This window comes from Amia ocellicauda, chromosome 3, assembly GCF_036373705.1.
Source record: "Amia ocellicauda isolate fAmiCal2 chromosome 3, fAmiCal2.hap1, whole genome shotgun sequence".
Classification (NCBI taxonomy): domain Eukaryota; kingdom Metazoa; phylum Chordata; class Actinopteri; order Amiiformes; family Amiidae; genus Amia; species Amia ocellicauda.
The window spans coordinates 3111593-3139377 of record NC_089852.1 but is presented as its reverse complement, the minus strand read 5'-3'; the positions used below and the strand labels follow the sequence as shown (position 1 = coordinate 3139377).

Genomic DNA, 27785 nt, shown 5'->3' with positions numbered 1-27785 from the left:
TACTTTTGCACAAGATAGCTGCAGTATTTCAACGTGCATGTGAACCTTGATTGACTGGGAGAAAAGGGAGAAAAAAAAATATAGAAAGCATACTACATCACATGATTATGAAATCCATTTGACCCCAAGACAAAATGAGATCAGTGGGGGTGGAAAAGCTTTAGTGTTGTCATGTCATTTTAATTGTGCATTTTATATGGAAGGTTCTCATGGCATCTCCTTGCCTCGGGTGCCAGAAGAACAAGACCTCGTCTCAGGTGGGCTTCCCTGATAAAATGTATTTTTAATAGCGAAACATAAAAGAAAGCTCATCTTGGCTATTTTACTCAAGGCTTAGTCATTATCTTGTTATTTCCACTTTACTGTGCAGAGCACGGGGTCAAGGTCTGCATGGAGGGACAGCGTTACCCAAGTCTCGCAGAATCCACGCTTCTCCGCACGCTTCCTGCTCTTTCTTCGTGATATAAGGGCTGCTGTAGCTCGGAGGCACAATTTTATATTCAATATATACATCAAAAAAACAAGAGCATTTATAAAACCAGGCACTTTTTAATTGTATTTTGTGCGTCTCACTTTTGCATTACGACACATTTCCCTTTTTTTTGGTAATAGATAAAATATATGGCCCCACCAAGATAATATAATATGGCGACAGTCAGTTCTTAAATCATCGTCGGAGGAAAGTCAGGGCGCCGCAGCCAGAACCGCGCTTGTGTTTTTCCTCTGCCCACAGTTTCGCTTTGCCGGTGTTCTGTGAAAAGTAATTGTAGTGGTACAGTAATTCAATTTCAGAACGTACACGCTTCAGTCCACTGCCGGAGCTTTATCTGCTCTGTTCCAAGGGCTCGGAGCCTTTTATCACAAATTACCACCTGCTGTCGTGTAAAATTTCATGCGATGGTATGCAGGCATTTGCATGCGGGGAGCTCCGGCTCGCGCAGATAGGGAATTTGTTTTAGTTGACGTGACGGCGGTTGGAGGAATTAAGGATCCGGCACGTGAGAGAGAACTTCATTAGGAGAGGGTTGTGTTTTACAGTTGTGGGATGCCGACCTGTTTACCGATAAGCAACACAATTAATAACGGTTCTCTCAACATCTGAGAATACGCTCACAGGTGGTATTGAAATTAGCCTGAGTGGAGAAAACACACGGTGGTCACCTCTTAATTAGATCTGTCCATCCAATGTATTAATATAATCATTTTGTAAGTATTTGTTTTATATAATAGCTGTCTACCAGAATAAACTACTTTACAAACCATTCACACACATTCTATATTGCGCAGGATCAATTATATAAAACATCAGAAGTACATATTGAACTGTATGTTCAGAAATGACATTGGTTGGTACATACAAGAGATGCTTCTCAGAAGAAATGATCAAGAGTAACATAATCACGTCTGTGTTATTTGTATCTGTGTGTATTTTGTCAACTTGGTATTCTCTTGTTTTTAAACAACAAACCTACGCCAAGACTTGAGATGCACAGGAACTCTCTTTTGATTATCCAATCCCTTTTCTTTGACTTGATTTATCTTGTGCGAGTGGTTCGTGATCTGCAGCTGTTACTCGTAGATTAGACTGTAATTTCCCAACTATTAACAAGAATACAATAAAATTGCCTCTGAGAAGATTTCTCAAGATAATGAGGGGGAAACTGTTGATCAGTGAATTTCGGCGCTGAGGAACCTGCCCACTAATCCAATTAGTTGACCAGTATTGTATACAATTTGCTTAAAGTGGAAAATCAGCCCTAATAATGGTTCACCAGTGAGCGTAAAGGCTATCTTGTCTGTAAAATGTCATTAACAAACAACGGTGGAAACAGCAGCACGAGACGGAAGAACCAGTAACTGCATGCGGCAAAAAAAGATGGATAAGAGATGAAAAATGCACGATTTAAACGTTTACGTTCGGCTAATGTCCTGTTGCAGTTGGGCACATTATTGAATTAATTGAAATTAACTTTTAAAACGCAGCATTAATTCAGCTTCTGAAGCTTTTCCAGTACGCCCAAGGGTCTCCGGATCTGTGAAAATATTAATGGAGTTTAGTGTACCTTTGCGAAGTTTCTCCCGTTCGCCGTGCCTCTCGCTCAGTGATACTGTGACTTCCCCCTCACCCTCCAGCAGGCTTTGACATTAATCCGCCTCTGCTTGTGCTGATTTTCTCTGTTACTCTAAGTTACATTTTGGATCACTGCAATTTCATTTCAAGGCCGTTGATATAATGACAGGCTGTAGCCAGTGTTAATATTGCACAACAGCTAATGTCAGGGAAAAAACATGGCTTTCCCTGCGTGACAGCATAGATGTTGTCAAGATACTAATCTAAGATGAATGTGGGAGTAAGTAACTGTGTTGTCATAAGTAATCAGCATTTGAGAACGGATGACAAAACCCGACTGGAATTTCTAAAGGGTTGTTGAAGACCACCTACGCATTTAATAATTGTTATTCAATTACAAGATTCCTGATAGACTTTTTGGTTCTGTGCTGAATTGGTTATAGGCTTTCCTTTTAGCACTTCATATTTGGATTCTCAGGATAACGTCTGGTCGTAACTCTTACTTGCCCTGATCAGTAGCCCCATGGCTTCAGCATAAAGGACATAAGAGTGACTCGAAATTGTTGAAAGTAATTTAATGTCAATTAACATTGTGGGGTTTGGATAATGCCTATACTTAGGGGTTAGGTGAAGGTTAAAGTTTGAGAATAAGATAGTGTTGCAATGAAGAGTTATTGCAGGGATTACAATTAGAGCCTGGTTTATATTAAAGAAGAGGAGTAGTTTTAGGTTTAGATTAAAGCTTGGAGTAGGTTTGTGACAGATTAAAATGAGTCAGTGTTTGGAATAGATTTACAGAGGGAATGTCCAGATTTAGGGTTATTTTTGAGGTTTAGGTTTGGAAAAATATCAGTTTGATAGAGTTAGGTATGGCTAGGACTACATGTGGTGTTACTGGTCCAGTTAGGCTTGGCCTGAGACTACGGTCAGAGTTAGGCCTGAGACTAGGCTGTGCTCGACTTTGATTAGAGTTACAAGTACAGACAATGGCTGTGTAGGCCTCATCTTGAGACGATCCTTACAGACCAGATTCATATTCTTTATAATTCATCTGTTAATATGCATTGATGTTCAGACATCTTTCAAAGTACCTGTCAAATACCCCGTTTAATTTGTTTTAAGAAAAAGCAGTTTCATTTGTCTTCTAAAGTCTGCTGGACAGAACCCATTTTCTCTGAGAGTTTATCAACAGTGATTTTAAAACTGTAGTGAATTGTGAAGTTGTCTGACAGGCTAAATGTTTTTCTTTTTTCAAATCTTGCAGATTAAGATGAATCTGTATAATCTGTCAGTTACTAGTGTGAGAGGCTGGTGGCAGAGCCTTGTACATTACTTACCGAGCGGTTGACATGAACAGTAGAGCCTTCAACCTCTCTCGTATTCATGTACAAAGTGCACGAGGGACTCATGGCACAGGACGTACGGGCTGGGAGTTCAGTTAGATGTCAGGAAACCGACTGGGCTTAGTCTGTGGCCGCAGGTCCAGCTCAGAGGCTAGAGGACGGCCCACGATGATGGAAGGGCACGACTTTTGTTAATTTTAATTATGAAGAAAGCTTGGGGCTAATCAATGCTAAAACTCCTGCTCCAACACTTATCTTAAGTGCGCTACATTAAACGCCACTGTGTTGCGCAGCTTGTTTAAATATTAATGATAATCCGGTAATAATGAACACATGGTTGAATTAAATCTTTGAAACTATTATTTAATTCCCCCTAATCAAGCTGTTCATGTTTCACTACCTGAATCCAGTATTTGTCTTACCATTCAATTACTTTGATACTTTGAATGTTGGTGTCAGACTGACGTTGTAAAAGGTGTTTAAAGACACGGAGTTAAGGCCAAATTTGTTAAAATACTCTACTTTTGATTTTGTTTATGTTGCAACAATACAGCATTATTAATTGCTGTTGCCAATGCTATTGATGACTCAAGCTTGTTTTTTCTTTACAGACTATATTTTGGCTGTGCTTACTCTCTGAAATAAGCAGACAAGGACATTTTTGTAATGCAGATATCGTGGAAAGGATGAAACGTATCTCTTAAGATTCCCATTGCGTTCATAGCAAATCAATCACCCACAGCAGACATTGTTCTGGACGTCAGGAAAGGGGGTTCACATTTCGTGGGAAGGTTGAGAAATAGCGGTACGGTTCTGTGAAAAAATATAGCATTTGGGTCGCATTAAATTAATAGCAGATTTTTTTCTATCGTGACATTGATTTTTGTTTGGTGACTGCAGATATTCATGGCGTTTGTTTTGCAAGTACCCAAAGGTGAACATAAGCACGCTGAGAACGAATGGCGAATGGCGCAGTCACTGCAGTCTCTACAAAATGGCGGCAGTGCTGGGTCAGAGGGTTGGCATAAGTTGCGATCGCGTCCGGGCCTGGACTCCATTAGTGGCCCACAGTGAACAGCGTAGCTTTGTGCCACCAAGCGGAGGAGGATAAAAATGTCTGTAGTGGACCTTTCTCTCTGCCCCTGGCTTCTGTAATGTGCTTAATATAAACACTCAATAAAAACACACAACTGGGGGCTTGACACTTAGAATAACTTAAAGGATATGTTTTTGTTGGTGCAGTACCGTTCAAAAGTCATGTGACACCTTGCCTATTTTGTGAAAGGGCACTGGTATCAGACATCGTACCCAAGACCACTCTGCTCCTAATAAACGAAAATAGATAAAATGGCAAACTGCGGGTGAAATCAATGAGGGTAACACTTTGCAAGGGGAGAGTGCCTGGAGAACTATTGAATGACCCGGTGTTACTCTGAAGTATGTAGACTACCTCTACCCATCAATAATGCATGGATTCTCCCCCCTCCAACAGGAGTTGTTAGCTTAGGTCAGCTCTATGGCAGCACTGTCTTTTAAAGCACGTGTTTTTTTTTTCTTGCATTAATAATAGATTGGAATTTTAAGGTCAGATGTTTTAACTTGAAACACACAGTGCTGCTGCGATGGACTCTCTGACTTTCAAGAGATCCCCCTGATAAACGCGAGGAATTAATATTTCCACACACACATACACAAAACCAAACAAGCAACCCACAAAACCAAACTAAATCAAACAAAACCAAAGGGTGCCAGAGCTGTAGGAAACTCCAGTTGCATTCTTATGAGTGAAGAATGAATTCAGAATCTGGGTTAGTGGTATTTTCTTCGTTTTTAGCTTTTGTTTGTCTTGCACTACAATATAAAAGCCACATTTCCCAACATCCCAAACATTTGTCTAATAGCTTGCCTAGGAGCCTTGAAATCTGCTTCCAGGGGACTTCTGCGTATATCCTTTTACGGCAGGATGTAAATATTTCCTGCTGCTAAAGAGGTCTCTCTGGATGCTGGATACATATTAACAGGTGGTGCTAATGACAAACATTAGCACCACCGAAGATTGCAGAAGACACGGCCGGGTGTGCCTTTGGAGAGGACCTAGAATCGTTCTTGGTGCGGGGGTCTTTCGTGGCTATTTGTATATCGTCTTTCTGCAGCAGATAGAACAGGATTTCCTCCTAATTGTCAGTGATTTCTGTTGATCATTGGTTTATATTATTTATTAATTATTAATTATAGTTGTATCTTGGACTGCACTGTAATCCTGGTGTCATTTGCGTCTTTTCTTTTTACAGAAAGAGAGGAGAAATTTCTCTTAGCAAAGCATGTATATATAACATAATTGCCATTATCATCTTGCGCTAACTAGACTCCAATGAACACGGCTTTGAAAAAGTAATTTACTCCATGATCATGTATTTTGCTGTCACAGAAAAAAAAACAATAAAAAACCTGTACAAATACATGAGGTAAAGCAGGGCTCTGTAACGCCACGAGAATCGTGTCAGTCGGGCATGAAGTGTAAATAGTCTACAGCTGGAATGAGTCAACAGGTCATTGCAAAGACACTGCAGATACTGTATTTCAAACCTAATGAATCTTTATTGACGACCCAGTCTGACCTTGACTCTTGAAATACACACTGTGAATGTATTAAAAGTGCCATCCTTTTCCATGAGATTTAATTCAGAATAACTCCTTTTGCCTAAGAGAACAAAGAGGCACACACTTGGTGCTGAATTTGCATGATATAATGGCTTATACTAGAGACATTTCCACTGTGGGATTGTACATTATTTGATCTGCATGCTAGTATTTAATTCCTTTGTGTTGAACAGAAGGCAGGAGTGAGAGCTACCATGCAAATAGTTTCTACTGTCCTCTTCCTTTCTGTTGGTGCCATATTAAATGTAAAAAGTTTGTGCTCCGTATGACTGGGAAATAAGCATTTATGAAAAGATATAGAAACACATGCATTAAGAAAATGTATAGCACATAAAAAAAGGCAAGTAAACATGAGAAAAAACATAGTTTTGTGTGAGACATGCTATTCATTAGAAGTCAGTGATGCTTGGGGACAGTGCTGGCTGGTGTCTGAATGCAGTGTGGAGGGTGTTTTATCTTACTGGCTTCCTTTTTGTCACCATATTGGTGCTCCAAGCTTGAGCACACATCCAAAGCCCGCACGCACAGTTTGCGGATCAGCCTGAGGCGTATTAGTATCAAAGCACTTTGTTTGACGGGAAAACCATTTAAATACTTGCTAATAGAAATCGATTTTAAATAGATGTCCTCGCAGGTCTGTACGGTTTCTAAGGAAATTGGTGACCAGGATTACAGCTGCAGTGTGGAAGACTGCATTACCAGCAAGTTCAATCCAGACAAGGCGTTCGATTCCTGTATGCCATCGTCTCTAGCTTCTCCTGTGCCTAACTGTACAGCTGTACCCCTTCGTTTTGTTCTGTGAAAAAGCAGAATATATACAAGTGAGAGCTTAGAAAACTAAATTGATAGAATTTGTGCATTACATATAATTTCTCCCTTTAATCAAGAAAGTAAAATGTACATAAATAAATACTACCAGTGAGTTAATTTTAGTGTACATGTTACACAGTAAGAGAGGACAGCAGTTCTTAATTTCAGGATACAACTAAAAAGTAATGTTTCCCTCAGCTCCTGGAGTTCTCTGTTCCCTTTACATGTGCGAACTTAACAAACACAATCGTATTCTGGTTACATTTAGAACTAATCTAGATAAAACACGACTGTTTTTGGTAGATTATGTGCAAGCTTTTTGTCTTTCACAGTTCCATTTTGGAATAGAAAATAAGGGATTTGAAATGCATTTTTGTGGTTGTTGATGTTGGACACAAGTGATAAATAGAAACTGTCTTCTTTCTGTGATGTGTCTTCAGACATCCTCAGAAGGGCTCGAAATCTTGACAAATTGAAATGCCAAACACAGGGCAGAAAGAAATTGTCAGCTCATGATATGCCAGAAATGTTCTGCTTTGTAGGACTAAAACAAAATTCCCCAAACAGAGAGCAGTTCTGCTTCTGGTATCTGAAGAGCAAAATCAGAGTGATTTTGAAATGAAATATGTGTTTTGTGTTTGTGTGGAGGAAAAAAAAGCTTTTATCCCCAGGAAACAGAAAAACAAATGAGAAGCCACTAGAGGTAAACAAATTGAAACCAAGCATCCTGTGGTAGATTTCTCTACCATAATCTGAACATAAATCTTTATTTATTTATTTACATTTAAATAGAGTGATTTATCAAACTGTTTTTTTAACAAAGTTTTCTGCATGTGAAAGTGTTGCTGTTTAAAGTGTATTCGAATATGTACGTTTTTTTTTGTTTTTTTTTTACTAAATTACCTGCAGGCCTTTTACAGAAAAATTGGTTTCACACACAGTTTGAAGATAAGCTTACATTTTATCACTTATTTCAGCCTTTTAAAGAGAACACACATATAATTTTAATTATTTTATTCTTTGCTATAAACCTTTTTCCATAAAAAACTTTGTTGCTCTTAGTAGTATACTAAAGAAGTCCACTAGATTGTCTATTTTTGGACTGGAATTACATTATTTGATAAAGTATATTTTGAAGGGAGATAAAGGAATAGTATTAAGGTGAGATTAAAGGTTCTTTCAATCCATTAATTGCGTTTATCTTTATTCTGTACCTTCCATAGTGTGATAGCAAGTTCTTGGTTTTTAAAAGATATATTTGTTAAAATTTTCATCAGTGTGTGTACATTTCCAAACTGTCTAGGTGAACGTGTCTTTGGTTGGTAGGAAGGGGTGGAGTAGTCTTGTAACCCAAGGGTTGTGGGTTTCCAGTCTAAGCAAAGCTATATGAATGGTTGTTCATGCCAATTGCGTTGGATAAAAGCATCCGCCAAATACAGCAATATAATATAATATAGCAGTGCAATTAACATGTCTAGCTGGCAGGAAGCAGGACCGCATGGACAATGGGCTTCCATTGGCAGCCGTGGTCACATGCACCTCAGACACACCATTGTTTAAACATCACAGATAAAGCCATCAAGTATCCTCTCACTGCAGATCCCTGTCAGTGGGGTCCATGTGATATTAATACCTGACTATCTGACTGTTTTGGTGCCAAACTACTGAATTTAGGTGTCTACATGCTTGTGGAAGCAGTCCCCATGTTAAAAACGGCATTGTGAGTAAAAATATGAACAAATGATTACCGATACCTAAGACACAAGGTTTAGTGACAGGTATGATCTGTCTAATAACAATAACGAGCTGTTCTCCCAGCTGTGCCAACTCCCGCTGAAGTCACGTACTTTGGGGTGTTTATTTCATTGATTGACTTTCAAGAAAGGTGACCAGGCAGGCAACGCAGAGCAGAAGGTCTCTAGATAATTTTTAAAATGCAAGTGTCGATCAGCATGTCGAGGAACATCGTCGCCATTTCAGCAGATGTTCTTATTGACAACGAGATTAGGGAGAGAAGCTGACATTTAATGCAGAACTGTCAGCTTACTGGTCAGACCTTTCTAAACGTTACAATTAACCACTCTGTTTTTTTTCTCCTTCTAAAAACACACTAGACATTAATGTCAGGCGCTGCAATTACGCTTCAAGTACTGGTAGTGTTTTTATACGAGTTGAAATTCATATAGCGGGCTGTCAAGCTTTTAGTGTTTGCATTTCTCCCGATGGTAATATAGTTTCAGTGTAGTTTTTTTGTACTACAAAGTTGGTTTCTCTTCTGTATGGAGAGCGTCTGAGGGCCGAGTGTAGCCGCTGGCCTTTAAGGACTTTCAGACTTGGTAGTTTCACAACACTGCGGCTGGGATGATTTGCACACATTACCCCGTAATTTATGAATAATAGGGAAGTATTAGAGCTGTTCTGTTTCCATGGTGAAGTTAAGTTGACCATGGCTTAAACGAGCATTATAGACGAGGATTATATTCCTTTCCTGAGAGCGCATTTGAATAGAAATGTAAAATATGCCTGGATGGCGATGAAAATAATGACTTTGCTAGTGGTGCATCTTTCTCTAGAGATGCACTAAAGAGGTGGTGTAAGATACATATTTTTCATGATATGTCATGATTTGGTATAGAACTACCACACAACAGATACGATGAGCGTTTCAGCGCTGTTTTATCCCATCAGTCTTCACACAGCATAACTCATGAGGGCCGCCCTGAATGGTCATACCACAGCGACCTGTATTAGGGCCGATCATTCACCACCACTGCTGACCCAGCACAATTTCAGATGAATTAATCACATTAGCAATAATCCTCTCTCTTGTCGTTGCACCCTATTCAATTTAATCTAAACTGTAGTTTATAGCCGGGAGCAAAGTCGGGAGAAAAATCCAGTAATACTCAAATGCATTTACATCTTTAGTCTGGCATGAAATGCACGTGCAGGTTTAACCTCAAGGATATTGAAATTTCCCTTCGTATTTGAATGTGTTCGTGCATGAAAGGTTAATCGCATATTTCCTGTGTGTTGTTTGCAACCTCAGAATAACTGCTTTCTGAGACAACTCGTAGTGTTTGTTAACACTGGGTGGATAGTTGATAAAATGTAAATTGAACCACAAGTCTTAGTTCATGTGATGCACATGAATGTCGTGCTGCAGAAATCTGTTTCACTGTGTTTTAAAAACAGGAGTGAGGTCATCGTATATGGTTATATTTGGATCGTCTAACAGCTGTCACCAAATATTTAATATTGACTAACAAGACGGGGTGTGAAAAACAAAATTAGTAGTGCCTATAATGACCAATTGCTTTAGGGGACAGGTTCTGTGTAGACTGCAGTTCAGCCATTTGGGAGATTTAAAATAAAAACATTTGGGGGCCCGTCAGTGTTTTGGTGCAAACTAAATTAAGGCAGTAAATAAATATGAAATGCATATACAGTAGCAGGTATAATAGGAGTGAAAACATCACTTGCCAATGCAGTGGCCAAATATTATCCTATTTTCATGTTTTGATTTTACCTATCTTCAAATGAACGTAATCCCAGATATCATGCTCACTGTTAAACATTTGAATGAAGGAATCCATAATACCCAGATTCTTAAAAAAACAAGGTCTAGTTTAAGGCGAGACAGAAACCTCATAAACTGTGATGTTAACAGTGCTGGGTAGCCTGGGGGTGTCAAAGACATTAAATCTGCTTTAGGATGATTTAGAAATAGTTTGATGTGAGACTATTGTAGATGATAGAGCTGTTCTGTTGTAAATGTAAGTGCCGAAGACATAAGAAGATGGAATTTCTATTGCTATGAATATTGTTTTGAGAAAATTGATAAATTATGCAATCTATTTTTTTTATTATAGCTGAAAGTCATATTAAGTAAGGATTTCTGTAAAATCTCATGCCATCAACTTTTCTATCCAAATGGACTTAGTATTAAATACAAAAGTGCATCCTGTTAATAAATTTATGCTATAATACAAACATACATGTCACTCTTGAAAAATATAATTCATTTGTCACAATTCCTTATGGTTTTGGAACTGTAAAGACCTAGATTGGCTCATTTTGCCAGTTAAGCATTCATTTTCTCTATGATTACTGCATGATCTTTTTGATTACGCCATTTAATTACATGGCAGCTTCGCAAATAATAAACCCTTGATTGTGACATGTTTACTTACTGATCAGCAATGCTTTCAGAGTTGAAAGGAACAGTGAACCGAAAGCTTATAAAACACTTTATTTCAATAATCTGAATGATTGACAAGCAGACTACTCTTCCCTTCACGATGAGCACACTTTTCAAAAACATTCTCTGCATCCAAAATTATGTGAAAATTATATAATTGTGGAGCACAATGCACAGCGCTTTTTAATACAGATAACAAATAAGGGATCAAATTATTTCATATATAAAGGGGAACCCCATATTTTTGCATGGTTTCCTTTAGGCTATGGGTGAATATATTCCTGCTTTTTAAAGAAATTTCCATTACTATAGAGAATTTTAACTCGCAGATCACGAGTTTGTCATTTTAAGTAAGGTAATTTGTGAGCCATTTAAAATTACTGGCCCGTTAACAATTAGCCATGGATTAAGAGCACGTTTTAGAGAAGCACCTGCAATGTCATCTGGCTGCCGTTGACTCAAATGGAAAACGTTGGGCCGGATCGGAGGCAGGATTATTGAGTGCAGTGTCTGAGATTCTGCTACATTCAGATACTGTTTCTTCACCATTTAAACTGTATTTGAACTATTACGTCGTGGTTAGGCTATATTTGCTTTCCATGCTGTGTTTTTAAATCATTTTTTAATAAATTCTTGATTCATGCAGGAGATTCTTCTTCAGGTGTCCCTGACAGAAAATCCATGTTTCCCACCATATTTTTATTCATATAGAGATTTCACAGCTTCTTGTCTGGGATAGGGTTCAAGTGCCCAGCAAACATGAGTTTCCAATAAGTTTAGGATCGGGTTTCTACGGAGTGAACTCATTCGGCTGTAGACTTGCATGGGCTTAGCTTCACACATCAGTGCTGGCGAAGGTTGGGGTTCGGGCTGTTGTAGGGGCTTAAAATGGAGTCGGCCATTGATCGATGAAGACACTGGCACTACAATACTATATCACAGCTCGGAATAAACACTGAATATTACTGAGGCGTTAGGCTCATTACCCGTTGGCCCTGTACGCCAATAACAAAATTGATCAGATCATTTGAAAGTACTTTTAAATGAGCTTGACTGATCGTTGTGCCTTGGTGTGTTTTGCAGCGACTCGTGGAAGCAGCGGAAGACGCCCATTTGAAGCACGAGGAAGACCCTGAATTGCAGGTAAGTGTCTCTGCATTGAAAACAAACTGAAATCTATCGACCTAATCATTCACTCTTCATACCAACACCTGAAAGCTCCTCCTTTCTTTCAGCTCTTGACGTTTAGTGACCCCCTTCCACTATTTTGTTTAATGGATAATACTCTGAAATATGTTCCTCTAAATTCAGCTTTGCATGTGTTATTCAATGCTTTTTGCACAGGTTCAGACAAATCCATAGTTTCCTCTCTTACATGTTTTTAAAACCAAAAACACCCCCACCCCCTCAAACCTCCAGTTCATACACATGAAGACACAGGCAGGACTTCAGCACTCTGGACAGCGCCGAGCTCAATGCAGCGTCTGAAATCGGATACAAATATGGCAAGTATAGTAACAACTAAACACAAAGGAGCCCCCAGTAGAACAGATAACTACGGCGGAGCATCAGAGAGGATAGGTCTTCTAGATGAACGTGTCTCTCAAATTGTACATGAGATTGATCACATTTTATACTGTTTTATCTTATTCATTCTTGATCCATTTTTTTTTCTCGAGAATAGTTCACTCCTCGATTCTGGATCTTGTTTGCTTTTCTCAATTAAAGACGCTGAATGTTTTATCATGATTTTAGACACAGATTGGGCTGAATGCTTTGCTCATTATGGAGCTAATCATACATTAAATGGTCAGTTTCTTGATTGTTGTAAATTACCCACGAACCCACCACTTCTACTGTTGTAACAAATCAAGAACAATGATCTTTCACATTCTGAAACCATCAGTCAATGTTTCTTATGCAAAACACAGATGAACCCAGGATTTTCTCTACACTACTGAACTGGACACGGCAGCCTGGAGTTACAAGGGTCTGAATTAAATAGGTTCCATTTGTTAATTCTTAGACTATCTAAACCAATTTTCCCACACTTCTCTGTCTCTGAATGTACATTGATATATTCTGTTGTTGAAACAAAGGCTGTTGATTTAGTTAGTGGCGAATCAGTGCACACAGATCCGATATTAATATTATTCATAGCAAAGTGTTATCTCGTCTCACAAGCGATTTAATTAAAACAAGTGTTTTATTGTGTCTGCCATCTTAAATTTCACCTAGTCTGGCGTGCTGCTGGAATCTGCAGCCATGCTTGTTCAGGCACTGTTAATTTGACATCAATAATGAAAAGGCGGTGACATAATTGGTAATAATAGAGGAAAAACAAACATGTAAAATATGTATGTATGGATAGGTTGAGCTCAGCTCTTAAAATTCGTTTCCGTCCACGTCAGCTTCAGGGCGCAGGGCAGAAAAGCCTTAATCTGGTCTAGTCTCCATGACTTTTAAATTAAACTGCTTCTAGACATTCCCGATATGCTTAAAATCCATTATTGCAAGTTTAGGGAACTGCTTTTCCGCATTCATTGTATTGTGCAATCCTGTGCTGAAAGGTGGGGGGCTGGGAAGTAATTCCACGTTATAAAAATACCAATTTGCAGTACAGGAAAATTTTGACCATATGCATTACACTTACTCCGCATATCTCAAAACCGTCACTATATTCTGCAGTAATTCGCTCATTTCATCTCCAAGATGCAGTGTCCAAAGCAGGCTTTAGGGAGGTACCAGTGACTGACAGACGCTGTGCAACCAGAGACGTTTATTCCATTTTTTATACCGATGAACAGATAAAATCTATTTTTAAAGGTGAGTTGCAAATGCCAGGGAAACTTTCTCTTCCTGGTGAAAATCCAGAAATTGCAGCTGTGCCGTTTGCAGTCTGTTTATGGTCTTGGGCTTATCCAAGACCTCGGGCACAGATGCAAGCTATATTAGGTCTGTATCTCAGATGGCCGTGGAAGGTTGTTATGGAAAGTAAGCTTAGAATTAGCTTGTATAACCTAGGTTATTTCCTCCCATAAATCATAAATCACATGACCTATTATGAGTGGAATGAAATTCATAAGAACTAAATCAGCTAATTTAAAAAGTACTTACATAAGTAGTGTGCCACTTTTTTATATTCTGTCAAGGGATTAAATCAAAACATTAACCTACCCAATGATAGAAAAACGACAAAACTATACCCAGTGGTGGCTTTGTTTTTTTTCTTTGTTTCATTCTTCTACTCATAAATGTTACCACTATCAAGTGCAGGTTTGGAGTTTGCCATTAGCAGGTGACTCAAACTTTTCACTTTAATCCGGGCTTTAGTGGTCCTACTTAAAATACTTGCATAATGTGAGACCAGGTGCAGTGAGTACCTTGGATACATTAAAAACACAGTCCTATCTGCCTGTCCTGCTTTATCAATCGCAAGGGGTCTCGGTGGTATGAGCATTGCGCTGTCGCCGCTTACACCACATTTCACTGCAGCAAAGTGATTTAATTGGCTGAGCACAGTTCCAGCGGCTGGGAATTGCATGACCTCAGAATAAGAGCATTAGCCCAAAGGTATTTTAATTAATTAAAATTGGCAAATATGGGAAAAAAACACTATAGGCATAAAACCTGATTCGAAAGAACAGTGTAAACGGTGCAGTTCACACCCAGACCCTTACAGTCTATGGAAGTGTCCTGAAAGCTGTTGATACATGGGCAGAATAAACCGGACAGTAAAATCTTAGTAAAGGAATGTCGTTTATTGCTGTCACACTCCATTAAAAATAATCAATTCTTAATCTTGGGTGCAATGGCCCCTTCATAACCTTTCCTGTGAGATTGTTGTTCTTTATCAAAACTCTCATCACACCACCTACTCGGGCCAGTAATGGTGGCGGAGCTGATTAAACGAGGTATGGGGAGCTAATGGTAAAGGTTTTGTTGCAGGGTTCTTCTTCCGGTAGAGACTTTATGTGTCTCCCTTCCACATCACTGTACATATGCCAAGTATAACCCATTTCCGTCCAGCCCTACGTGAGGCACATCAGTGGATAAAACTACAGTCCTATATCTGATCTCATTTGATCTGACTGTAAAATGTATACACACATGCCTACTGTATGTCAATAGCATTCCAACAGGCAAAAGGACAGTAATAGCCATAATTATAACTTTTCACAGAACAAATAAGATGGTTAGTGCCAGTGCCAATCCAATCTGTGAAACCTGGTGTTGACGTGCTTCTCTCATAAACCCCATCAGTAATTGTTATAACTCACTGGTTTCTTTGTTTGAGAATGTGATTGACTTTGAAGTAACCTATGGGATATTTCGATCGACGAAATGACGCTGAAGATAACCCCCTGTAATTGGCTGATGCTGATTGGGCTTTGTGTAGCTAAGTCTGTTGAGGATTGTGTAGTATTTATGTAATATATGTAGTGATGGGATGGCAAAGGAAATGTTACATGTCATTTCTTCTGTTCTTTTGTCCCTTTGCTCTTGTTTTCCCCGTTATCCCTCTCATTGGCTTAATAATTGCATTTAATCTTTTAATATTAAGTGTAAGCAAAGCATTACGGGTCAGTGTGCGACAGTGACTGAAATTCGAAGTGCTTTCAGATTGAGATTATGAGTCGGTTGCTGCGAACCTCTTTGTCCCCGCGGATATCACGTGTAATGTTGTTTGGCCGTGTTATCCCAAGGACTGACTAACATTGAAACTTTTGTAGTGGCCGTTGATTTTCTAGTGGGAGATGAAGCAATTCCTTTAGTAATTGTCCTTAACACATAGTTGCATCCGGTTCCTTAGATAAGGCCGTGCTTCACTGCGGTGCATTTGTCAGAGTCCCTGCTGAATGCCAAAACCAACAGCAGATATACGAGAGTAATGCGCTTCGTTTTTATGGGGTAGAAGGTTCGTTTTAAGAAGTATAGAACTCGTCATATAGAAAAAAAACGATCAATGAGCTAGTCGGTACACGGACCAGTAAAGTTTTTTTCTGTCAAGGTTTAAGGATTATTGCACCACATGTTAAGAGGTTACCGTGCCTTTAATTATTTATTCCTTCAATCAGAAAAAACATAAATAGATGATAATTAGAATAACAACCTAAGCTAAGTATAATCACGCTGTAGGGTTAAGTATTCTATATTTCATTTCTTTTTTAAATTCGACACATTTTTAGCTTGCAGGGTTTTCATATGAATTTGCTTATCTTTTCGTTCCAGAACCGTATTTCCTGTGAGGAATTGAAACCATAATCTATTCCTGTTATTTTTCTTAAACGTCCATGCAAATGGAAATCACCCCAATGGTTTTCCCTGCCCAGCTAGCGCTGTCGCTAGCCTGGGACATAATGAAATATGCAAACCAAAAAGAGATGAACCCCCGTTATAGGATATGTTTCATGCTGTTTTGCAATACGTGTTTGTTCGCAAGTCTTGGAGGCAAATGCACTTACTCAGATTCCGTTTTTATCTTGGCAGCCAACTTAATTCCATGCCTATATTATAAGCAATTACAAGCCGATTTTGGAAATACCAAATGTGATTTCCACGGATGTCCAAAATGTCAGAAAACTGTTTAAATATTGGGAAAAGCCGTTAGGTTTTAAGGTCTCCAATCCAGCACAATCATACAACCAATTATTCCAGAACCCCTTGGCAATAGCAGCAACAAAAGAGTCTGTTTACATGGGTAGAACATCAGGATTTAATTCCGTTATCTCTTGTTTGCCGTTTAATCCATATCAATAAATGTTGTACTTTATTGTTTAATTAACTTGAAAATGAAGTGACAGAATACTGAATTTGTTGACTTTGAATAAGATTAGGGAAAAATCGAGGGCACCACATTTATTGGCATGTGACTAGGTTAAGGAGTGTAACAGTAATAGGAAAATTAAATGCTGTCTGCCGGTATTTGTGAGGTGAAGAAAAACGGGAAAACTAGTGTTTCAATTAGCTTTTAAAATAATATTCATGGGCAGGTTATGACTGTGTTGCTTTAGTCCTTTGGTTAAACCTGTTATTTAAAGCAGTTCTATTTATTGCCCCGGCATTGTCTGTGCCATAAAGTTTTCACTGCCAACCAGAAGGCAGGGTGATTGCAATAATTTTTTCACAGTGAGAGCTACACGCTGCCTTTTTTTACCCACAGACAGTGATAAATTGCAGCCAGTTCTCTTTTGTTCTAGATTTCCATGCATTCAGATCAGCTGGTACAGGAGAAGACAATTACTATTCCTTTTTATACACTCGCGTCTTAACCTGATAATGTATAATACGGCAGAGTTAACAAACCATCACGTTATTATCATTATTATTTTAATTATCATCATCTTCATCAATATTGATTCACAGTTATATACGGTAATGGAAAAGAGGAAATCTCTAAGCTGTACGTTGAAGGTTTGCAATTGAGTGTCGCAATTATTGTAGGAGATGCGTATGTGCAGTGAGTAGAACTTTACATGTGAAGGGTTTTATTGTTTCGGCGACTTACAGTTGACAAAAATTGGCAATATGCATTTTTCCCTTGACTATGGAGGTGACCAACCTCAAGCTAGATAATACTTCCAGGGTCTTTCTTTGGTCTGTGTTACAAGCCCTGGCCCTCCGTTCTACTTAATCAGGATATTCCTATGCCTTTTCTCCATTATTTTTTAAGTAATGTCAGATCCATGGTTTGGGTGTGTAGTGTGTCAGTCGCTCGAAGTTTATGAAATGATTATGCAATTCCTTTTTTCCGTGTACTATATAGTATGACACGCTAATGGTAACTAACTGCATATATAACATGGTTCTGAAATCATTACAAATATGATTAGTTCTTCACTGCGTTTGTGGTAAAGCCATGTGTATTCTCTTTGTGTTTCTATACCGCTGTGCCGGCAAGTCTTGGGTCATTGAATCTGATTCGAATGACATCCATGTTCCCTTTTTATTGAAGTTAATTAAGGCTGATAACGATTATGGTCTAAATTTACTCCGGCTAAGTTAGGTCATTTTATAACACCCAGCATCTTCACGCATCATTTCGTCAAGGCGATCCTTCAGAGGGAACAGGACAAGCTTACAAGCGCAGTGGTGTCCTGTCTCCTGTCTCCTCTGGTTGGGTTTCCATCCGAGGCACTTTAATATTGTCCTTGATGTAATTGGAGTGAGCTGCAAAAATACCAGGCTTGTGTCTTTGCTAGAATAACATCTTCAGCACAATCATTCATTTAAGAATCACCCCAAAATATTGTACAATCCAAGTACAATTATGGTATAGCGGTGGGAAGAAAATGTGGGAGAGTCAGTAATGTTTCTGTGCAGATGTTCTAGGGTAAAAGACAAGGTTATGGATGTTTCTGATTATCACTATTCCTCTGAGCCATTTATAAGAGGAGTGTTCAAAGCAATAGCAGGACACAAACCTAAAACAAGGACAAATTGAATGTGAAGGGGCAGGTTTTTTTGTAAATGCTTTATTTTAAGCAACGCTGTCTCTCCCCCTGGTTGTCCAGGTAGGTTTTTGTCAAGCTTTTTAAACTCCAGAGCCATGCTATATTCGACATTTGGTTTTAATACCATCTGTTTGGAACGGGAGATGTTCATTCATGTGGTAGACTCACAGATGCTTGCTTGTTATGTAAAATTCATTTCACTTGTACAAATTAATGCAGAAGGAGGGATGCTGCACAGAGTATTGTAACATTTGTCTGCATAACAAGATTGCATTTGTAAGCAAATGTCTGGTTGTTTTTAATGTATTGTCTATAAGTTTATATAGATACATAACTGTAGTTTCCCAAACCTGTATGTAATATCTTTACACATGGATATGAGAGTTGACCTGCACTTTTGACAGTGGATCAGGCATTTACACAATGGCATACACACAGATAACAATGCCATGCCAAATTATTTCACTCTCAGACCAAAAACATCAATATACAGGTATACCCTTCTATGCACGGATTTGTTATAGCACAAATTGAATGCATTAATACATTTTACTATTCCTTACTTTTACTTATTGGACAATTTTAATATTCCACAAAAAGTGAGTCACAAATCAAACAAAGCGCATGGCCCCTGCAGTCATCTAACCCCCCACCCCTTGAATAAAGTGTCAACGAGGGTAGATCCAATTATTATTATTATTTGTATTATTGTTAATTTATCAAAGCAATTTTCTGATTCACAGCACATAAATATTAGTACTTAACTAATTTCCGTGTTCGGTTTTGCGTTTATGGAAACCTTTTCCCATGAATTCAGTGTATTTATTTAGCACAGGTTGTTCAGAGGCCTCTCTCTCACACACAGCGAGGTGTACCTGTATGAAGTATCTGTAAAAGGTCCCGGTTCTCACACAAGTTCTAGCCTTCACTCCTTTCTCCAACACAGACCGGTCTATGTTTAGTTATCCCCATTTACTAGGCTTGCCTAATAGTAGTGATTAGTTGTGATCTCCTGACCTCATGCACGAGTCTGTTTTGTTCAGGTCTTGTGCAGTTGGATTTGTCATCTGCCAACCTAAAAGTGCAGCATTCACTTCTGGATGTAGATCAGCTATATACATGTGTGTGTATTTTAATGCCACTTTTATTTCCTCTATTTTTCTTGTACTAACCAATGGCCACTTATTAAACCAAAGCATGTGGTTAATGTCTTCAAAAAAACAAACCAAAGCACTACCCCCTCTGCATAAGTTCGCTCTCTCTACAGCACAGTCCTCCCCTGCAGAATCGTGGGAATTTTGGACCGCCAGTCAAAGGAAATGTGGTTCAACCCTGCAGCAAAGCCAGGGCAGCAGAAGTCTGTAGATTACTGGCAGATCCGTTTGGCTGCTGTCCCCGCGTCTGTGTGGAGACATCCTGCGTGTCTGCTTTGGCACTTGTACGTGGCACCTTTGGAGGAGGCTGTGCCCGGCCGTGCCAGCTAGCACTCCTGGCAGCGTTTGTCTCTGTAGTGCCTCCCGTGCTGATGGAATCACTCCGTCTCCGTTTAAAAAAAAATAAAAAAAGGGCGTGGGTGTAAATCTGTAACCTTTCACAGTAAAGCTTTATAGCAAATGCTGGCAATCTCGTGATAGCTTTGAATTAGAGTTTGTTGGTTTTGATGCCGTTTACTCTTTTAAGGTAAATGTATGAATTGTAGTTTAGGAGGATTCAGTACGCCCTGTGCAATGACACATGCTTTGCTTAAACGAAACGGTTATTAGGTGAATATAGCACCCAAAATAACTCAAACTAAAATGAAGATATTTATCAAACTTTCCCTGCTGCATATCGTATCATATATCACTACAAATCCTAGTCTGCTACATGAAGTATGAAATCACACTGTGTGGGGTTATTGAGGTGTATATTTCATAACGTCATTTAAATAAAATAAGAAAACATGCATCAGAAAAAGGCATGGTTATTATTCACATCATTTAGCAGTGGTTTGACTGGAATCGCTGAGATTTTACGGGCCTGTGTGGCAGAATAGCCAGAGATTTCCTTCTCTTATAATCCGGAGACTCTGTGTCTCTGTGTCAGAGTTCATTGCACAAATGGAGTAGCCTTTCCTTTGCTGGGACTGAAAGGTTTGAATTGAGGGAGTTGTTTCTTTGCTCACATCTGCATATTATCTCTTGACATAGCAAGCTGTCTTTCTGGTGCTGTATAAGGTTGTCTCGTCGTCCGGGGCTTCTTCCAGATGCTTGCCATGTCCCTGAAAATACTCCCTCGGGGGAGTGTTGGAAACACCCGGAGCGTGTCTCCTGTGCTCTCCATTAGTGAAGACCGTTTATGGATCTTTCCAGCGTGCGGTTCATCAACGTTGAGGCAGGGCATCACGGGCTGTGGAAGAGGAAATGCCGAGGTGCGTCTAAGAGCAATCGGTGGATCTGCCACAGAGCTGTCCCATCAATAACCATGTGCGAGTTTTCATTTCCACCAGTGATTTCAGGATGAGACGCAGGGAAAGGGCTCCCTTCTCCGCGGTACCGACTGAAGGATTGTCTTTTGCCGGCTGTACTGCGAACGCTGCACGTGTCTCAGGAAACCACTAAACAGGCCTCACACTGTTTTTACCGGTTCTATATTTACGAGCGCTGCGCTTCATTTATTTTTTTAAAACACGGAATCGATAATTATCGCTTTCTTTGCCCGTCCAAGAACCAAATCCCATTTAAGGCTTTGATTGCGAATCTATTTCTCCTGCAGTTGTAGATAAGAGAAATGAAGCGTAGAACAAATCAGGTTCGCTTTTTTTATTTATTTACTTTAAAATAGACTTTACCCCGATGGCTGCCGCTTCACAGGCTCTCGAATGCCTTCCCCGCCTCAGGATCATGGCTACCTGGCTGCTTAGTCTTTGATTACTTAATTAAAAAAGCATATGACACCATAGCCCTTCAACTATGTTGTGTCTCCGCCATCTGCCACCATGCTAAGCAGTGTGTTGGACAAGTACGGCACGGAAAACAGGTCACAAACCTTAATTGGCCATTGAAATTGAATTTTCTGCTGCTATGCTGCTCTTAATTACTGGAATATGAGTAAGAGGAATATTCATTTATATATTTAACCCTCTCTGTTGCCATGTTTATACAACTTATACGTTTGACATATTACAATAAGTTAGTTAATATTATTAACATTGTTATTAGAGCTTTCATATGTTTATATATTTAAATTGTGTGCCATACAAGTTGATATCTAACATTTTCCTGGAAGAAGTTTGTTTTTGTCCCCCCCACATACAAAAAAAAACTATTTTCTTGTCTGCCTGTTATATTAATCAATAGATGTTTATCAGGAAGATCGAGTCTGTTTTCTACCCTTCACTTGTGCCTGTAAACTAGTTTTACTAAACTGTTTCGTTATCTAGCTCCCATTGCACAGCGCCCGGGGAAATCAATATCATTATACATTACATTTGGCTTGATGCACAGACAGGCCGATCTCGGGGATCCATCACTATCCATTAACTCGGTCCTACTTTATGTCCCTGGCACAACCTTGTGGGGAGGGATAATTACCTCAAAATACAATAGAACTACACATCTTTTTTTACCCCCTAAAACACTAAATCTGGCAAATTACGGTTCGGCTTGAAATGCAGGCGGCGGTGTTGACCGTACGATTGCTGTCAGTTTGTTATAACTCTGGAAACCGAGCCGTTGGTCGAGATGCAGAGAAGAGAGGTTAGTGAGGAGGAACCGGAGTGTTTACAAAGTGAATGAGGTGATTTTCTTCTTCAGAGGAAAGTCTAATGTCTTGTGGCGCTGGGTTTCCAGTGAACCTCCTCCCTAGACTACAGATCTGTGTTCAAATGTCTGTCAGTCCCTGTCCTTCCACCGTATGCTAATTTATCTCCGTCCTATTATTAACGGTGACGTTGATATGAATTCATATTCATGGTATTTAAGACTCCAGCTGGCATCATTGGGCACCATTGTCTTCAGGAGGCTGTCCACGATTCCCGCCATTCAATTCACAGGATACATCTCCGCTCTGAGGAGGATTGTCTCTGTGCGATTTGCATACATCTCTCTGTGTGGGTGGCCTGATGAATGCAGTTGTATTGCAGCCCGTTTCACCTAACCCCGAATGCCGGATTAAAAGTAATTAAAACCTGAGGCATTTCCAGTCTGGATCCAGTCTGACTTGAGACGGAAGACCTGAAGACAGGTGTCAGCGGCCGAGGGCTTCTGTATTCAAGACGGCTACCTATGCAGTGCAAGATCCTATCACAGCCAATGAACATCACTTGTGTTTAATTGAATGTGTCACGCTGTGCCGTCGGGAAGGCTTATTATGGGCTAATTTAATTTCGTGGCCCGGCTAAGATTTGTAGCCCTTAGTGACGGCGTGTGAATGGGAGAAGAGGACGTGGATGGAAAGCTGTTGTGTGTCGAATTGGTCCTTTCTCGTGTACAAGCGCCAGCCTTGCTAGATTGGAGCAGGTGGGTTTGGGCAGGAGGGAAGGCCGAGCTGTATCACTATAAGACCAACAATCGGATCGCACACACCAAATAAAACCGTATGAGTCCGCTCTGATGCTGGCATTGACCTCATCCCTTGTGGACATCTCCACAAACACACATTGCTAGGAGCCCAGTTGGGTTTCCAGTTAGCTGGGCTTGTGCACAGCAGGTGCCTCCTGCTTTAATCAGTCTGCTTGGCTCAGTCGAACGAAAGCACGTCTCCAGCTTCCGCACCGCAGTGTAAACGCTGTATAGAGTGAGGTGTCATAAACCGCCCATAAAATGATGTTCCATAAAATCAGAAGACCATCAAAAGCAAGTGAAGTGTCTCACAGGCGCCACATAATAACTTAAACAATAACGAGTTCTGTCTTTTGCATAACGGACAAGTTTGTCAGTTGTGCTGAGTTCTGAGTTTCTATCTTCGATGTCAGTTAACCACCCAGGCATAATATTAAGTGTCAGAAGTGGGTTTCGGAGCCGCGTATATCCTTAATGGGTACATGTTAGAGCTTTTGAATGCTGTCACCACACTATCGCAGGAGCGGCCGGCTCTGTTTTAAATTTAGCTCCCCCTGAATTAACTCTGATTATCTTCCTATCATTTCTGAAATTTGGTTCCTCGTCTCTTTCCTTCATTGTGGTGTTCACCTCAGTGTGGCAGCTGGGTGTCTATTGAATGGAAGTGTCTGCCTGTGTCTTTATTGGTATTTTAGACTGATACCTTATTGTAAGCCGTATTGAATGCACAGCAGAGCGTGGGGTACTCTTGTGAGGACCGCTATGCTTTTAAAATTGCATTTCTGTATGTCAAATGATTTTGTGGAGCAGGTGATGTCTAATCCATTAGCTCTTTATTTCATCTGGCTGCAGAGATAATTTTATAAGCAATGGATCTGAGATGCAGATTGTGCGGAATAATCCTGAAATCGTTTGAAGATTGTAAACTGCAGATAACAGGCTGGGAATGTACACACACACGCACACGCACACACACACGCACACACACACATGCTGGTGAGAGATAACGGAGAAAATAAATATGGGCCAGTGCAGTAAAAGTTTTAAAAATTAGTACAGAATTAATAATTTAATGATATATTTAGTTGTAAGCTTTATGTGTGCAATAATTTAAAACTAAAAAGGGTTGATGGTTTGTGTTAAATGTCCCTGTTGATTTTTGCGCTGAATTTTAATTGCACTTGAATTAAACAAATGTGGATGTGGTAATGTAATGTTGATTCACTTTGTTTTTCTTGAATGTGCAGGTGGATTTAGCTTCCTGGAATTTGTCCCTTTAACGATTAAGCCAATTCAAAAGATGGGCTTAAAAAACTACAGTTTGGCACTGCAATACATTCACCGTACTTCAAATTTAATAAAAGAGTCTGTAGTTGTTCTGATCTATTTCGATGTTACTGAAAACTAGTAAACCGTTCCTTTTTTCTGAGTCTGGCAGATAGGCGAGGAGGATATTGATTTCCCTGGTGCAATATTAAATGTGTCTGGTAAGGTGATAATAAGCCTTAATTAAATAGTGTTCTCCAAAGTGTAAGACCGACAGAGCTCTTTAAACGATCTTAACCTTTCCCATGTATGAAAGACAAAGTTGCATCCGTACAGCTGCGAATATGAATTTGACCAGGTACTGACCTGTGTGTGTGTGTGTTAAGGGGGTGGGGGTTGAGGTTATATCAGATCCTGACCTTCCCTGACAGCTGTAAATTGAAGTCCCGTACACTAAAGCCCCCTCCTGCCTGCTCAGCACAGAGGCATCTCTCTCCTCTTGGGAGTGTTTGATTTCACATCCGGCTTTGAATATTGGTTGGGTTTGGCTTTTTTAACCACCGTAATTCATTAATAACTTACACACTCCTGGCATGACGTAGCTATACACGTCAAATTAATGTTTGCACATGGATCCCTTCATATCGTTGAAAGAGAAAGCCAGTCAGTTCACTCCATCATGCACGATGTGATCCAATAGACACAAAAGGCCGACTATCTCAGCAATGCTATCTCGGTTCCCGCACTAGCGGTGTCTTGCATTAGCAGTGTGTTCGACTCAGCCGGGAATCCGTGGGATTATGAAATACTTAATCGTGTTTGCTATGTCTGTTTATAGGTCAGGTGTCTAGCAAGATGAAGAATAATACGCTTTTTCATGCAGTGTGCCTGGTGTCAAAGCCTTTTACAGATACTCTGCTTGCACAGCTGTAAAAGCAAAAGATACAAATATCTTTTCTGGTCTATTTTAAAAGGTCCCCCCTTCAATAATGACAGAGATAGTATTGCCACCAAAACACTGTCAAGTTTTATTCCATCATCATTTTACTAGAGCTTTAATAGTTCTCCACTATATTTCGTTTTGGTTCTTGCACTATTTCAGAAACCTTAGAGCTGAATTAGATTGCCCCCCATTCTCGCCACGCCTGTGAGTCCTGTCAAGCAAAGTTTTTCATTCCTACCTTCTCCTGAACAAAAGAAGAATAGAAAATCAATCCCACAGAGTCCGTAGCCCGTGCCAATAATGATTTATAGCCCTTGTTAACTTTGCGCATGCTGCTGTTCCATGCAGATTTTTCCCCCCAACATTAACATCAGCAGGTTTTTTCTGAAAATGATTCGCCTTCCCATCTTTAATGACTCCATGTTTGTATTTAACGCTTATTTGTTGTGGAAATATTTGCCCCAAGAAATGTCAATCCCAGATTGTTCCGAGGCAGAAATAATCTCTGCGCGTGCATTTTACAGCTGTTTAATGTCATTATTAATGCATGTGTTCCTTTGAAGGCAACCAGCGAGATAATTATTTTACAAATGGTAAACAAATTGGATTCAGGTAAAAGAGAGGTCTGCTGTTCATGTCACATCACCTAAACATGTCGATTTTTAGCATATCTGTTGAATTTTTGTCTGACTTCATCACTAGCATGATTCTACCAGCAAAACATTAAACATTACTCTCATTGTCCTTTCCAAAAGCTCTAGAACAATAATACAAAGGAAAAAGTTCTCAAACTTTTGTTGTAGAACAGAATCAACTAACCAAACTACTTCACCTTAGATGTCAGCACTTTTTCTGATAAACGCTTAATAACCAGGGTAATCAGCTGAGATTAATTGAACTGATACGTGGCTTGTCGTCCCGGTAATTGATGGCTTTATTGGTGCGTTGCCTGGTTTGCAGAAATGATAAAAGAACAGGCATATCAGACATGTGCGAGAATTAATGAAGGTTACCTGCTCTGAAGTCAGTCAGAAATTCCTCTGCGAGTGCAGCGAATGGGAGAGCGGGCTGAGGATTTATATTATCTTAAACACTTAATGAGCCGTGGGAGAGAGTAATGGGCTTTGCCATGCCGTGATTGACTGATCAGGTTGCAACATTATTAAAACTTAGCCGACGTAAACAACAGGGAAAGTGTCCTGCGCCGTTCGGTGTCCTTAAGTTGTCTGGCCTTCTCTACAATCATGTTTCAGCCAGCAAAGTAGCATGTATTCACACTCCTACTCCTAAGAAATGAAACTAGAGTTTTATATGTAGAGTTGTACTAAATTATCAGTATTGCATGTTTATTGATCCTCTACATTACTTTATTATTTGTTTATTAGCAGACACCCTGAGCCTTAGACTTACTTTTTTCATAGGAAACATCTTCGAATTGTTAATGCCCTGTATGTAATAACAATAAGTAGGTGAGTATTATTTTCATGGGAGTGCAGATAGAATACCATCCCTCCCCCCATGTCAATATGTTGGTGATTTTTGGGGTTTTCTTATCTCTTAAATGCATATTCACTATCGCTACAGTATCAGGTTTAAAGTCCCTGCTGTGTCTGGGACCTGATTTTAATTTCTCAACTATGCGTCTCCACTCAAGAAGTATTAACGCCCGGTTGGAAACAACGAAAAACAGGCATCCATGTTAAATGTCAAGTGCAGCATGAGAAAATCAAAACCCACGGGGAAGATGTTTGCCTGGTTATATCTGCAGCCCACTTTTCCTCAGCTGGATCAAGCAAATCAATATCTCTGTCAATGTTTCCGCTCATCCTGTGACACCCTCCTTCCCTGGAAACAGGATTCCTAGCAGGAGACCTTGGCTTTGGAGGACAGACTCCGCACCACGACACGCAAATCTCTACAGTTACCTGACACGTGCGCCGCCTCTGCTCCCACAGGAAGTGACATCATCACGCCAGCACTCTGAATAATGCACGTCAAAAGCCTTTTTGTTCGTGTCAAAGAAAGGGCTATAAAGAATGCATGGCCTCCCGCTGGGAATGTCTTCAAAGTCACTCGGCTGTAACAATTGTTGCCAATTTTTTTTTTTTTTTAACTTGTTAAGGATTCTTTAGTAACTTCTGGAAAAACAGCAGCTCGTGTTACAAGCCTCTGGAATCAAGAACTTCAGAAGCTTTTGTTATAATCTAAGCTTCCTTAAAAAAAAAAACAGGGAAAGGTTCGACTTACTTAGCTTCAAAGAAAGTACATATTTAATGCTCTCTGGCTGAAAAGTATTTCTGGGGGCGGAAAAAAACCTACCACTCCTGAGAAAAAGCTTCCACATTCTCCCATCACACCTATTGGTCCAATTGTCCGCCTCCACTTGATCCCGGACTCTTGGTGGTCTGTCTGATGCCCTATCATTAAAGAAGGTGTTTACAAAAATGTCATTATTGTACATCCACGCGTGTGTTTGTGTGTGTGTGTCAAGTAAG

General features: G+C 39.8%; 1 protein-coding gene across 2 annotated transcripts in view; it reads left to right on the top strand.

Moving 5' to 3' along the window:
- cacna2d3a (calcium channel, voltage-dependent, alpha 2/delta subunit 3a) overlaps window positions 1-27785 on the top strand; it is a 170470-nt gene that overhangs the window by 36030 nt on the left and 106655 nt on the right. For both annotated transcript variants that reach the window (XM_066697725.1, XM_066697726.1), the window contains exon 4: window positions 12170-12229. In XM_066697725.1, the coding sequence (XP_066553822.1) occupies window positions 12170-12229 (60 nt within the window). The remainder of the gene's footprint in view (window positions 1-12169; window positions 12230-27785) is intronic.